Source organism: Primulina tabacum, chromosome 8 (genome assembly GCF_025594145.1).
Source record: "Primulina tabacum isolate GXHZ01 chromosome 8, ASM2559414v2, whole genome shotgun sequence".
NCBI lineage: Eukaryota > Viridiplantae > Streptophyta > Magnoliopsida > Lamiales > Gesneriaceae > Primulina > Primulina tabacum.
The window spans coordinates 15,918,179-15,934,050 of NC_134557.1; the positions used below are offsets into that span (position 1 = coordinate 15,918,179).

The 15,872-nt window shown below is 37.1% G+C and overlaps 1 protein-coding gene across 2 annotated transcripts; it reads right to left on the minus strand.

Annotated features, from left to right (window-relative positions):
- Positions 1-339: 339 nt before the first annotated feature.
- On the minus strand, positions 340-15,595 carry LOC142553833 (uncharacterized). 2 transcript variants are annotated; one of them, XM_075664340.1, is made up of 7 exons: positions 15,428-15,595; positions 14,271-14,365; positions 1,932-2,011; positions 1,787-1,842; positions 1,526-1,638; positions 839-897; positions 340-666 (listed from the first exon to the last, which is right to left on the minus strand). In XM_075664340.1, the coding sequence occupies exons 1-7, from the start codon at positions 15,525-15,527 to the stop codon at positions 375-377; spliced, it is 795 nt and encodes a 264-aa protein (XP_075520455.1). In that variant the 5' UTR covers positions 15,528-15,595; the 3' UTR covers positions 340-374. The 2 variants fall into 2 exon arrangements, with proteins under 2 accessions (XP_075520455.1, XP_075520456.1); XM_075664341.1 differs by having other exon boundaries at positions 15,414-15,564.
- Positions 15,596-15,872: the final 277 nt, after the last annotated feature.

Genomic DNA, 15,872 nt, shown 5'->3' on the forward strand with positions numbered 1-15,872 from the left:
AATTTACCTATTTGAGTAAATAACGATATCATGAAATTTGATATGAAGAAGCCGAATGATAGAGTTCAATAACCTTGCCTCCTTAATGTCCTCAAAAAATTTGGATTCTCTGGGCTGTCAGTTGAAATGGTAAAGGTTTCACACTTATTTATGTATCTATATCCTCGTGTGTAAATTTTTATCATTTAATAAGAATATATTTGTGTACAAAAGAATGTCCCCTATGTTATAATTTTTAGAAAATTATTGTATCCTGCATTGGCTTCCATCTATATCCATGTTCCACCTTTTACGATCATACAAATAATTTTTCTTATGCTATTTCAAAAGAAACCAAACTGACAATTCCTTATCTTCTCTTGCAGAGTAAATGTTCAATTTTCATCAGAGTCTTCATCAAAGATGTACAAGCATGGAACTGCTGGTATATGCTCAAGAGTTTCACCTTGTTCATTCTCTCTTGTTTCATTAGATTTCCAACCTAAATGCTCCATATAGACCTCATCAAAAGCGTCGATAGTCAGTCCCGATGCTAGAAACAATTCCAATTCATTAACAAACCTTTCTGTTCTACCAGTTATGAAAGGTTTGACTGCTTTAGATACTATCATTCGGAACTCTTCTCGCACCATCTCAGCCAACATTGTCAAATGTTTTGAAGTATCTCTGCAAAATTAGAAGGGCCGCTGTGAAAATAAAATCCTAGAAAATTTGGTGATAACCCCCAACATTTTACTTACATAATACATGTTAATTACAAAGTATATTAAGTGTTCGTCTAAATTGCTATGCAAAACGATTTGAATAAACTTAATCATTATGCAGAAATAGATATTACCTTCTCAATGAGTCGATCACACCAAGCACGTAATGCACGATAATGTCTACATCTTCCTCCTGCATACAAAGCACATAACATATTTACACGCCAGTAACAACTAATTTGAGAAGGCAAAGGCTTTTCATGTTTCAATGCATGATCATTGTAAGTAGACCAGAAACTAAGAGAAACTGTTTATTTGATTATTTTTTCATATTTCTTTACACAATACACAATTATTCAACGTGAAGGAAGAAGCAAAATAAGGAAAGATAAATCCCATATATAATGGGATTTAAATCAATCAATCCCTTATAATCTGGGAGACTAACAAAATAAGTTAATTTATCAACACCCTTCCCCACTTTCCCTGAAGTTGGTACAAAAATATCAGTCATGCCCAGCTTGCTGACTTAAACTTCAAAAGGTTGCCTTAATAGGCCCTTAGTTAGAATATCAACGACCTGCTGTATACTCGGCACAAATGGAATACAAATTATTAATTTTCTCTAGTCACCTTTAATAACATCCAAAATGCAAACTGAATTACTCACACAATGCATAAGAAATTGGTACTATAAATAATAATTATGAAAGAAGAATTTAATTTTTTTGGTAAAAAAACTAATAAAAATACAATTTGGATGTAAAGAGGATTTCCATGCAGATACAACACAGGAGAAATGAGGAATACAAATGAAAAACCTGCATTACTGCCTGAATTTCCCTTCTCAACCAGTCATGAAGCCAACTATTCGGCTGAAGATACTTGCGAAACTTCCAATAATGCGAGACTTGTAGTTTGTCATCTAGATTACCTAGAGCCATAAGGTTTTATGTGATCAAAAAGTACCGCCAAAGGCCTAGAAGCCCAGCAACTCCCCATTATCGAGAGACCGTCTCGAGTCTGAGAACCAACCCCCTCCCTAACTCAAGAATAAACAAAAAAAAGACAAATACAAGTACCTGGTTCAGTGTAGTAGCATTTCAATCTATATCTGTGCGATTCTGAAAAGAACTCACTGCATAGTTTACAAAATTCACCGCAATCCTTATACAATTTGAGATTCAAAAAACTAAAAATAAAAGGAAAATAAAGTAAGATTTTTACCTATTCCCGAAACACTTGTTAACATAATGTCGTTGAAAAAAACTTCCGTCGTATCCATAAATTATGGAGATATTTTCTACCTGCACGGGTCCACAACAAAATATAAGATGACATAAGACTTTAACATTCAAAAGGAAAAGAGGACACATCACCAAGTCTTGAATATAAAATCAATTGTCATTGTACTGTAGTAAGATGATCTAGGCATATGAATTTTATTATTTTCCTTCTCCAATTTTGAAATGCCTAAATAAGATTGGCACAAATACTTGTTGAAGATCTTGCAAAAGATAATAAAAATTTATTTAAAGTTTAAAAAAGGACTAGATATTTAGATTTGTAGGCATATTCAATTATTTCTCTTGCTTATATAATTTTTAAGTATGTACTTTGTACGCTTAATGAATAAAGAAGAATATTTCTTTTCCTTATATAGATCCTACACCAAACTACATGGTATCAGACATTCCGGTTAAACCCTAGCCATAGCCATGAACAAAATACGGCCACATGGCTTCGTCCTCTGATTCCGATAATCAAACACCAACAAACCCGCTTGCACCCACACCTAATTTCTCTCCGATTCAGTCCATTACCTGCCACAAACTCAATGACCAGAATTATCTTCAATTGTCCTAGTCCGTCATGACGTTATCTGTGGCAAGGGCAAGGAATATCTCATATCTGGTTCCTCCAAACGTTCAGCTCCTACTGATGGCAAGTTCAAGTCTTGTAACTCCGAGAACAACATGCTTATGTCCTGACTTATCAATCCCATGGTCTCAGATATCAAAGAGAACTCCCTGTTGTACCCATCTGCCAAAGAGATTTCTGCCCATGACAACACCTCATAATTATTGGGCGTGGAAGGATTGCCTCACAATGTCCGCTAGGGTGAGGACACTGTCACAACATAGTTCAATGCCCTCATCAAACTCTGGCAGCAACTGCATTTATTTGAATCCCATGACTGGAAGTGTCCGGCTGATGAATCACAATTCAGGGAAATTGTGGAAACCTAAGCGTGTGTTTAAATTCCTTCCCGGCCACAATCCATCTCTCGATGAAGTTTGGCCGCATCTTGGCCATGAAACCATTGCCAAGATTCCGTGGAGCCTTCTCCGAGGTCCTACATGAGGAGAGTCGCCGGAAGTTGATGTTGGGCACCTCCCGTTCCCTCTGCCCTTGCTTCCACTCGGCCGTCGTTCTCCTCAGGTCCCAAAGGCCGTGTGCGCCATTCGCCGCATTCTGCTACTACTCTTAATCAGTCAATGCGGAATGGTCGACTCCGGTGCGACAAGTGTAAGAAACCCAACCACACACTGGACACTTGCTGGCGCATTCATGGCAAACCGTCCGATTGGAAACCAAGCAGGCAACGACGTGCCAATTCAGTTGCTATCGATAATACTCTTCATGTCCCGCAGCAATCTTTCACCCAAGGAGCAACATGATGTCCTTCAGTGGTTGTTCGCAAGCCGTCCGATTGGAAACCAAGCAGGCAACGACGTGCAAATTCAGTTGCTATCGATAATACTCTTCATGTCCCGCAGCAACCTTTCACCCAAGGGGCAACATGATGTCCTTCAGTGGTTGTTCGCCCAGAACTTTACTCAGAATTCTGCCCAACCTAAATCACTTCTCAGTACTGGTAATGCACCCCCATCAAGGTGAATTTCCCCTTGCATTTTTCACGAAACAAAGATTTATATTCTACATGGATTGTTGACTTCGGTGCCTACCATATGACACACAGTCTTTCCCTCTTTAGTTCCCACAAGCCTTGTCGGGTCTCTCGATCTATGCGAATTCCCAATGGTTCTACTTCAAAAAATTTTGGTGTTGGTTTTGTACAACTCTCACATGATATTTACTTACAATATGCACTCTTCGTCCATGACCTTGCGTTAATTGACTGACTGTCAGCAAGATTAATGCCGATCTTCACTGCCGTACTAAATTCTCTGTTATTTCTTGTATTTTTCAGGAACTGACCGTGTTGATCTGCGTGCTGGCTTGTTTCTTATCTGGATGGAGCCTCAATACAAGAATGGACTGTAGAGTATTCAAAGAACAATCTTTCGTAATTCTAGTTATGTTTTTATTTCCAATAAAGACAGTGATTGTAAGTTCCCGAAAATTTGAAGGTCCACGTGAACCACATGCATGCAAGTTATCAAACTTTTTACATTTTATTAAATGGTTTTAATGCATTAAATGGATGTTTATTGCATGATTATGTGTTTTATTGCATGATTTAATAAAATTTCATGCTTAAGGGGTTTTAATAGTTTTCGCGCTCGAACGAGGAACGGAGACCGGGGATAATTAAAGAAAAATGTTTTCGTTAAAAAATCAACTTTAATTATTAAATGTATGGCTTATTTAAGTTTGATTTTTGAAAATGGACCTTGCTGGAGTATTTTTTCTCGCCGGGTCTTATTTTAAATTGGTACGCGAATTTTAGCGAGTCGGGGACTTTTTGAGGGATCGGACAATATTTTCAAATACGTACCTAAACGAAATATTTTCTGGGAGTGTTTTTAGGTTTATTGGGATTGTTTTATTGTTTAATGGGCCTAAAACCATTTTCATCACTTTATTTTTAATTAAGAGCCCATTAACATTTATTATTATTATTATAACTTAAACTCCTTAATTAAAACCCTAAACCTATTTTCTTCATGGTGGCCGCCCCCCTCCATATTTAGCAGCAGTAGCCTTTTTCGAAGAAAATACAGCAGCCACCTTCAAGTTTTCTCTAGGTTTCAAGAAAAGTCCCTCCCCAGCCTCTCCGGTGCAAGCCCTACGAGCTCATCTTCAAGTTTTCAAGCGTTTAAACGTTAAGGCATGGCTTTTATCACTTTTTCTCATCATTTACACCATTTATATGCTGACATATATGTATTTGCATGAGAACTCCTTTGATTTATCATGTGGTGCCATTTTTGCAAAGTTTTGACATGAAATATGCAATTTTTTTGACTCATAACTCATGCTTTCTTGCGTTTGTGTAAGGGGCTGCCGATTTTGAGATGCTAGGGGGCTGCATAGGTCGAGAGTGAAGGTGACAAAGGGCTGGAGTCGAGACATGGTCGGCTTGAGGGAACGCTGATTGGTTTTTGGTGAAGGACCTAGGGTTTTTGTGGCTAGATCGAGGGAAAGGGTTGGTGCAGCCGTGCATGGCTTGATTCCAGCCGTGTATCAGACCCTATTGAGTCCGTGACTAGGCTGAGGTAGAAGGAACGGCTAGGGTTAAGGGCTAGTTGTGTCACTCCTTGGCAAGATCGGACAAGGCGCGTGCGTGGGGCTGTAGGTGAGGTTAAGGTCGGTCCATTATCAAAGGGCCGAAAAATCCAGCAACTTGCAGAGCTGTTCGAGGGGCTTAAATGGACTGGTATAGGTGGTTTAGGGGCTGGTAGGATGTGTATAAGGTGTGGCAAAAAGTTGAGAAAAATAGGGTTAAGTTTTAGGTCGATTCGGGTTAAAACCGGGACCACGATCCAAGTTTTAAAACGAATCGAATAAGTTTCGAAACGGACTCGAGTTTACGTTTAAGAAATGCTTGTTATCATGTTTTGAGGTGTTTCCAGGAGTTCGGGTGGCTTCGGGTCGAAATTGTGAGATCTAGGGGTAAAATGATAAATTATGGTATCCAGGGGCAAAATGGTCATTTTGTACCCGAGTCGAGTTTTAGCCCCGGCAGCGCCCTAAACACGAGTTTACATGTTTTAAACATTTATGTAAGCATGGATACGACTTTTTAGGTAATTATGAAAAATACATTGCATGCTTGATTTTAAAGAAAACTTAGGTATATGCATGTTTTTATTAAGTGATGAATATGATAACATGTTTTTGAAGGAAGAGAGTTGGTTGTGATTAATATGATGACATGTTTATACACTGATATGTAAGGCCAAGGCTCAGTGGATGGGTAATAATGTCGCTGATGTCCCGCCGCCGGGTACCTACGATGATACGAAAGTCACAGCTGATGAACGAAATTCAAATTAAGAAAACGAACACGTATCTGTTGATATGATGATATATGTCATGAATATGATGAGGCTTTGACAGGTTACCATCATGCATACGACTTTTTACGATCATGAATTGTATTTTGCTTACATTATTTTTCACTATTGTATGCTATGTATATGTACCCGTTATGACGTTACAGGTGTGTTGAGTCTTTAGATTCACTAGGTGTGAATGATGCAGGTGAAAACATTGATGAGGAGACTGGAGGTGCCGAGGACTAAGTAGGCAGAGTTGGATGTGCACACGCGAACCTGAGGACTTTGTATTTTTCCGCAAATATATGATTCTATGGGAACACGTTTAAACATTTTTTTTAAATGGTTGACGATGTTATTGTGTTGAGGGTTTGACAGATTTTAATATGCTTGATGTTTTATTTTTTAAACGGCAATTTTTTTTGGTTGGTTGTTTTTTCATAATTTTAAATGCAGTCATTTTATCCAGCAGTGGGATGATTTTATAGAATACATGATTCAAATTTTATGGAATTATGCAGGCATGGTTTCAGCCATTACATTTTAAAAAAATATGTCAATAGAATTTTAAAACAAATAGACGTTTCAGTGATATTCTTTTATGGCATTATAGATCAGGTCATCCGAACTTTCTGTACCTAGCCAAACAGTACCCATTTCTCTTCACTAATAAAACACCACGTTTAATTCATTGTGATATTTGCCAAGTTTCTAAACGCACCTGCCACTTTCAAACCACAACCATACAAACCATCGATTCCTTTCTCACTCATCCACAGCAACATCGGCCATCAAAAATAAAAAACCTAAAGGGTACTCACTAGTTCCTTTTATTTGTGGACAATCATACTCGAGTAACATGGATATTCCTCAAGAAAGATAAGTACAAAACAACTTCCCCGTTCCAACATTTCCACTCCATGATTCAGACTCAGTTTCCACCAAAAAACAAGTCCTCCGCACTAATCGGGCTCGTGATTATTCTAATTCAGTGTTGGGTACTTAACTGGCCAACCATGACATTGTACACCAAAGTTCTTGTGTCGACATCCCTCAACAAAATGGGGTTTCTGAACGCAAAAATCGTCACCTCCTTGAGATTACCCACTTTTTTTGTTCACATACAAAGTCCTAACCATTTTGAGGTGATGTGGTGTTTACTGCTACTTATCTCATTAATCGAATGCCTACTTGTGTCCTCAACTACAAAACTCCTATCGAGGCCCTACTTGAATACTTTCCCCAAACACATCTTATCTTTATTCCCTCAAGATATTTGGTTGTTCCACTTTCATCCATATTCATTCCCAACACCATGGGAAACTCGACCCCGGGCCATCAAATGCATTTTTCTTGGGTACTCCCCTAACCGTCCTACTAACCAGAAAGGCTACAAATGCTACTCCCCAATCACCAAAAAGTTCTATCACTATCTTGATGTCACCTTATTCGAAAACGAACTTTTCTACTCCAATTTCTCCATTCATGGGGAGAGTAACACCGATGAATATCCAAATTGGGATCCCACATCATTTGTCGACCCAATCCATGTCACTTGAGATCCAAACCATGTACCAGAACCTAACCACCTATCAGCTTCCCCAAACACTCAAAGTTTATTCAAGAAGAAAGGTCATCCTAATTGAGAGACAACAAGAACTAGTACATAGTCAACCAATCCAAGACACTTCTAGTCTTCTACGATGTCAGTTTCCAGTGAAAAAACCAAGTACTAAATGAAAAAAAACCAAGTTACTGCTGAACTTGACAGTAATTCTCCCATACTAGATCATAGCAACATAGATGATAGACCTATTACTTTAAAAAAGGTAACTAGGACATGTACACAACACCCAATATGGAACTAGGACATGTACACAACACTCGGTATGTAACTTTGTCTATTACTTTAAGAAAGGGAACTAGGACATGTACACAACACCCCTTGGAAAACGAAATTGGGTGCAAATGGATTTTTACTGTGAAATATAACGCTGATGGGAGCATTGAATGATACAAAGCACGACTCATTTGGAAAAAAGTACACTCACTCGTATTGAATTGACTACCAAGAGACATTACCTCCGGTAGCAAGAATCAACACTGTCTTGGTACTCTTACCAATTGCTGCCAATCTTAATTAACCACTAATCAAACTGAATGTTAAAAAAGTGCTCCTGAATGGGGAGCTGGAGGAAGAAGTACACATGGATATTCTCTTAGGATTTGTGAGAGAAGCCATGAACACAAAGTGTGTAGGTTGAAAACGTCTCTATACAGTCTTAAACAGTCTCCTAGTGCCCGGTTTCATCGGTTTACAAATGCACTGACAAAAAAAAGATACCTACAATGCAACTAAGATCACATGTTATTTGTCAAGAACGTTGAGAGAATGATAGTTGCTCTCATTGTCTACGTTAATGACATTATTCTCACAGGAAATCATGAAACAAAAATGACTCGTATAAAACATGTCCTTTCAAATAAGTTTGAAATGAAAGATCTAGGAAATCTTAAATATTTTCTGGGCATCGAACTAGCTATATAATTTCAGGGGATTTCAATTTCACAAAGAAAGTATATTCTAGATCTACACTAGTATGATGGGTTGCAAACCAGTTAACAATGGATCCAAATGTGAGAATAAAGACGAATTATGGGCGAGCTTTTGTTGACAAAGGAAGATACTACCGATTGGTTGGTAAATTGATTTATCTATCACACACTAGACCTGACATTGGATACATCATGAGTGTTGTCATTTAGTACATGACTAAACCCACTGAAGAACACATGGAAATTGTATATCGAGTGTTGAGATACTTTAAAAGGAACACCTGGAAAAAGGGTGCTTTTTAGAAAGACTACAATCAGAAATTTTAAAGTCTATAATGATGCTGATTGGGTAGGTTTCCGGTAGATAGGCGCTCCACATGTGGATACTGTTCATTCGTATGGGGTAATCGAGTAACATAGAGAAACAAGAAACAACCACTTGTAGCCAGAAGTAGTGCAGAAACTGAATTCCGTGCTTTGTCCAATAGAATTTGTGAAGGTGCGACTTAAAATGTTGCTCAATGAATTGAAGATGGTGATGTGTGACAACTAAGCGGCCTTAAAGATTGCTAAGAATCATGTACACCATGACCGAACCAAGCATGTGGAAATAGATATGTATTTCATAAGTGAAAAGATTGAGAAGAGAATAGTTGATCTCCACTAGGTTCCCACACACATGCAACTGACAAATATCTTGATAAAAGACCTCCATCGACCACACTTTGAAGAATTAAAGACCAAGCATGGCATGACGAACATTTACCGCCATGCTTGAGGGGGAGTGTTCAAGATCTTGGATAAGATAAATAAGATATTCGTTCAAAGTTAAATAAGGATTAGATGTTTAGACTTTTTAGGGATATTCGGTTATTTATCTTCCTTATATATTTCAGTATGTACTTTGTACACTTAATGAATAATGAAGGATATTTTTTTCCTTATACAGATCATATACCAAACCACAATAGTACATGAAAAATGACAATTCTTCAAATCAACAACATTGAGTTCAACAAATATAAATATACATACATATAGATATTGTTGGAGATTATGATAAAATCAATTAAAGATGCTAAATTGATTGATTGTATCTTTCAACGGATGCGTATATCAGATTAGCATAGATTAAGGTATTTTGTGGATATGAGTAACAAAAGTCCAACTATTTCTTTTCTAGGGCTCTTGCCCTGTAGGTGTATATATACTTGTACAAAATTTTGGACACTTTTAACTTGGTATCAGAGCCAGCGTTCAAACAATAATATTCTGGTCGCCGACGTTCTGCCCTCCAGGTCATCTCTTTCGATCTTGAAAATCATCATTCTATGATTTGTTACTCCTATAATCTTTGGGCTTAAATTTTCGGTCCATCACATCGGTAATCTATGTGATTATTTACTTTTCATTCGATCGACCAGTGCTCGTACCATTTAAGCCTGAAAATTGACAATGTCATCCTCTAATGTCATTCTCTAAAGCTTCTCAAGATTCTGCCAAGTCTGAGAAAGTAAACTCTAGTATGTCAATTGGATATTTGCAGAATATTAGGGCAAATTATCGATTGGATGGAAAAATATAGTGCATACATATTAGAAAAGAAAAGGAAGACTTGCTCATCTTCTGGGCAATGGCCAAAAAAAAAAGGTGAGAAAGGCTTTGAAACATGGGATGAAGCTGGCTCTATGGTTATGTCATGGTTGTGGGACAAAATGGATACGAAAATCAGTGATAAAATTATGTTCCTGACTTCAGTCCGTCGAACCTATTCCAAGGCTCGAGACACTGCTCATGTTTATGAAATAAATGTCAAAGTAGGAGTAATTAAGCAGGGAAACAAATATGTCGCAGAGTATGCGAATCAGTTAAAATGGAGGAGCCTGAAGATGCAACTACTCTCAGAAACTTTCCTGGTAAAGACAGTCTATGAATTTTGGGCTGGGTTAAACTCTGAATTCAATTAGGTCAGAGTTCGAATTCTAAGGAAGGATGAAGTTCCATCATTGGAAGAAACAATTTCCTTAATACAGGTAGAACAGAGTAGAAGAAGTGTGATGCTTGAAGTCCAGAATTCGGATGGTTCAGGTCCAGTGGCCACAAAATCAGAATTTTCACATCAAGAAAATGGAAAAGAAGGACAAACTAAATCTCCCGAATGTGAGAATATGAAAGAACTTCGGTGCTCCTAGTGCAGGAAGATTGGACAGACGAAGGATAAGTGCTGGAAACTTCATGACAGACCACGTGAAGGGAACGAGAGAAGAGGAACTCAATACACTGGGCAGGCCAATCTCAATATCGGCCAGCATGACCAGGAAGCATATTTGAAGCAGATCGACCTCAAGGAAGAAACTGAAAAACTCAAAGGGATGATCATATCCCTTGAAAATGCTGGTGGGGATAAATCAGGGAACTGCTCATTGGCACTTTCAGGAAAGTACCCAATCTCTCTAGGGGTAAATGTCACAGATAAAGATATTAGAAATTCAGGGGTGATAGACCCCAGAGCCACTAATCAGATGGCACACTCTTCTTTTATATTCACCACTTAATACACCTTGTCCTAGTAACTGAAACATAGCCATAGCTGATGGTTCTCTTACAATTGTGGCTAGAATTGGTGATGTGTTTGTATGTAAAGTACTTGAGTTAAGAAATGTGCTCCATGTGCCTAAGCTCTACACGAACCTAATATCCAGCCAAAAGCTTACATCCGATAGGAATTGTAATGTACTCTTTTATCCTTCGCTTTGTGTTTTTCAGGACAAGGGTTCGAGGAGGAAGATTGGACTTGCTAAGAAGGCGAATGGACTTTATATCCTTGAAGAAACTAGCCCCAGTAAAACAGCTTCATCATTTTTCTCATCTTCATCAAATAAAAATAGATCTTGGCTTCAACATTTTAGATTAGCTCACCAGTCCTTTAGTGTTTTGAGGTTATGTTTCCGCTTTGTTTCAGGGTTTTGAAAAAAAACACCTTCACTAGGATGGGTGTACGTTTGCTAAACACAAGCATGTACCCCCTTTCCAATAAGAAATAAAAGAGATCGGTACCTTTCTATCTAATTCATAGTGATATATGAGACCCTCCAATATTTTGAATATTTCAGGATCTCGTTGGTTTGTATTGTTTGTGGATGATTGCATCCGAATTTCATGGATTTTTCTTCTCAAATCTAAGAGTTAAATAAGTTATATGTTTCAAGATCCAGAATCAATTTGGAGTGAAAATAAAGAGATTGAAGTCAGACAAGGCTAGAGATTATTTCAACCAAACCCTATCCCCATATCTTGAATTAGAAGGAATCATTCATCAGTCCTCATGTGTTAATATACTCCACAACAAAATGGAGTAACAGAACGCAAGAATCATCATCTTTTAGCCACCATTCGAGCACTTCTCTTTTATAAGAACGTCTCAAAAAATTATTGGGGAGAAGCAGTATTAACCACTGCTTACATTAACCGCCTTCTAGGGTCCTGGGATTTAAATCACCATTGCAAATTCTCTCTCAATTTTATCCAGACCTAAGATCATCCAATAATCTAACCCCATGAGTCTTCGGATGCATTGCGTTTGTCAACATTCATAGTCAAAATAGAGGGAAACTTGATCCTAGAGCTCTTGAGTGTATCTTTTTGGGACACTCATCAACCAAGAAGGGAAACAAGTGCTATCATCCACCTACAAAGAGGCTTTTTGTCTCGATTGATATCACCTTTGATGAACAAAATTCTTATTTCAGCCAGCCTCACTCCCAAAACAATCACCTATCATCTCTCAATGATGATGACGGGGATGCATTCTTGTTGGACTTACCTTCGGCCGACTCCCCTCCAATAGCGACTGATTCACCCTCTTCTTCCAACAGCCTACCTGAACACATGCATTTTAACCAGGTTTACTCAAGGAGGAAGAAGCACGACACTGATCCTGAACTAGTCCAAGAATCCTATCCCAATTCTGCAACTGAGGTATGTTCTGAGCCTGAAATATCAGCCTCACAATCTGTCAAGAATAATTTACCCATTGCTGTTAGAAAAAGGAACAATAGAGTGCACCAAATGACCCCTTTATCCTATGGCCAAATATATTACCTTCAAAAAAATTTCACTTTCAAAGGAGTTTTTTAACGAGTTTAAACACTACCGATATTCCTAATTCTTTATCTGAGACTTTATCTAATGAGAATTGGAGACTTGATACGAAACATAAAATGCAGGCACTTGAAAAAAATCAAACAGGGGAGACCCATACCTAATCCTTTCACGACATTATTTGCAATCTGGAAATGGAAGATCATATCCACCAGCTTGAGGGGAGCGTTGGAGACTAGGATAAAATCAATTAGAGATGCTAGATTGATTGTCTGAATATTTAAATTGATGCGTATATTATATTAACATAGATTAGGCGATTGTGTGGATATGAATCCCAAAATTCCAGCTATTTCTTTTCTAGGGATCTAGCCCTGTAGGTGTATATATACATGTACAAACGTTTGAAGTATATACAAATAATTTTTTTCCACTTTTAACAGATATAATATAACTCTATTAAATGAGCAAAAGCATATAACTACCTTTGATATCTCGAGTTATGGCTTTTTCATTACAGGAACCCCATAATAACTACTACTCAGGGTTGAATAATCTATCAAATGCTGATGGCATCCAGCTCTAAAGCGGTAAAACATTGGATCTTGACAGAAGGAAAAGTAGCTCTTAACTAAAGTTCTTGCCCGAAAAGTGAGTTTTTTGTCACGAAGACATATCGGAAGACATATCGGCATGAAGATTCTATGGTACTTGATATAATACAAAAACAAGTCTTTTAGCTGGCACAGATTCATGAATATCTCTCTAATAGCTACTTCCATATCTTAATTATTTTTTTATTCAATTCCTAGAATTTTTTGTGTATATAATGGCATAATACATTAGATTCTATATTGAAAATCACTAAAATTCCATAAAAAAAATACTAACATCGATAAGTTAAAATAACTTTTTACCAAAAAAAATAAAATCACACATGTTTCATGGTTCATGCATATGTGCCTTTTATGCTTCAATTGCAAATACAAATACATCATCAACTCTCTTTGATATGCCATCAATGAAGTTTACTAGAAAACCTTGTATGGCTTTAATGTAATCCTTCTGTCAATGGTATGTAGGAAGAAAGAAACAATACAACCAATGTGACATGGCAAATATGTTTTGTCAAAAATAACAGATGAGGGAAAAAGGGATAGGACATAAAAAAAAGATCATATGGGGAGAGGGAAAGAACAATTAAGAAAATTAATAATTTTATCAATCAAAAGTATATTCTTCCACTAAACATAATGTGGTCAATCGAACAACTAATCAGGATAAATAAGTTTAGCCATGGAAAACTAAAAAGTGGTCAGTAATTTATGAACAAAAGAGTCTAGCGCATATGGAGGAAACTTTTTGCTAAATCTGACCAAGTGTTGGAATGTTGGTTCCATTTTTAGCCTACTACGTCCCCCGAAAATAAAACCAAACATGGTTTTTTGAAAGAAAAATATTTTAAATGGGTTTTAATATTTCACTTGTAAAACTGTACGAAAATATAACTTCATTGCCAAGTGCCTGTTGTAATATTAATCTACTCCAAAAGGAAAAAAAATAAACTAAACAATTAATTGGAAACAAGCTAACTTTAAATTAATAATTTTCTTCATTGTTTTGTACAATGCTACTGGATAAAAAAATTAAAAATAAAGCTAACCTTGCACATAGGACACTTCAATGATGAAGGTGTAGAAGAGTGTTTGCTTGCTACTATAGTGTTCCATCTTACAATGCAATCATAGCAAAATTTATCTGCAAAATTATCAATTTAATCAGCGAGTATAACGTTTCTTAAAATGCAATATCTTTGTAGCAGTTCAATAACACAAAGTTCATGAAAGTACAACTCATTAAGGATTGGTACGATTCACATAAACTTAACAGTGAAATGTCTTCATGATCCACACCAGAAAGTTAATGGCAATTTCCTTTAAATTGAATCCCATTATCCAGCATTATGGAAGAACTCGAGGCTAGCTGGAGAACGTTACTTGGGACAAAGTTGAAGTTATCCATCTCCATACAAATAAACAGTCCTCGGCAGTTCCATAGATTCAGGCAATTACTTTCACCCGAACTCACGAATAAGTGGGCACAGAACTTTACAGAAAATATAGTGTTTCCATAACATTTAGGCAATTACTTTCACCTGAACTCACGGATGATAGTTTTATACATATTGGAGTGCCCGAAATTACTCGATATAAAAAGCTGAAAACTAAAAGGTTACAACCATGCAAAAGACGATATGAGAATCATAATGCACAAATATGACTTTGTACCACTTCTTATTCATCCTAAAATACTCTAACTATACAGTAACTTCATGGTAGGAAAATATTCAAAACCTTGAGATTCAACTCTAGGACAAAAGGGTGCATATATTTCTCCAAGTCCCCAACTCATTCGTTTTGATAATTTCATCATTAATCGATAGAAATCATGAAGTTCTTTCTATTGACTGCTTTCATTGACATTCTTAAGGTGGGACCAATCAGACTAGAAGGCCCTAGTTGTTCAAGATCGCTCATTTAAGTCCTAACACAAACTCACCGAAATTTCTTCAGTTAATAAATATCCATCACCACAACAGATTATTGATCCATCCATCTGTGTTAGTTGTTTTCCACTTTCCGTATATTACATCTATTTACACCCATAAACCGGTGGCTATTATTCTTGACATTCACATCAAATCGCAAGTCAGTCAAAAGTTTTAATTTAACCAAGAAGAGACGAAAAAGCATCCGACCAGAAAGCTGCAAACGAAACAAAATTGACGCCAAATAATCAAACGCACAGATAAAAACGTACGAAAACATCGGTCCAAGTAGGATTCTTGAGTGACGGAATCCAGGCAAATGGGACAAGGACTCCCACCGTAAGAGGAGTTGCTTCTTCCCTCTTCCACCATGAACGACGACACTTGTATGAAAACTAAGCTTAATTTAATTTATGTTTACTTCTTTACTATTTTGTAACAGTTGAGGGACTTGCATAAAACCGGCACCATAAAAAGAGTAAAATCGGGAGGATATTTATAAAATAAAAAATTATAAAAAGAGTAAAATCGGGAGGATTGTTTTCTTACTGTTTGCATAACTCGTGCGGATTGTTTCTTACTTTACGTTTCACATTAAAGTTGTTCTCGGGATGCTTACTTCGTGTGAGCAAGGGACCCGGTCTATTCTCGGATTTCGACAATAAAGCGAAAGGTATAATTTATCGTTCTAACTTTTTTTTTCAACATTAATATTAT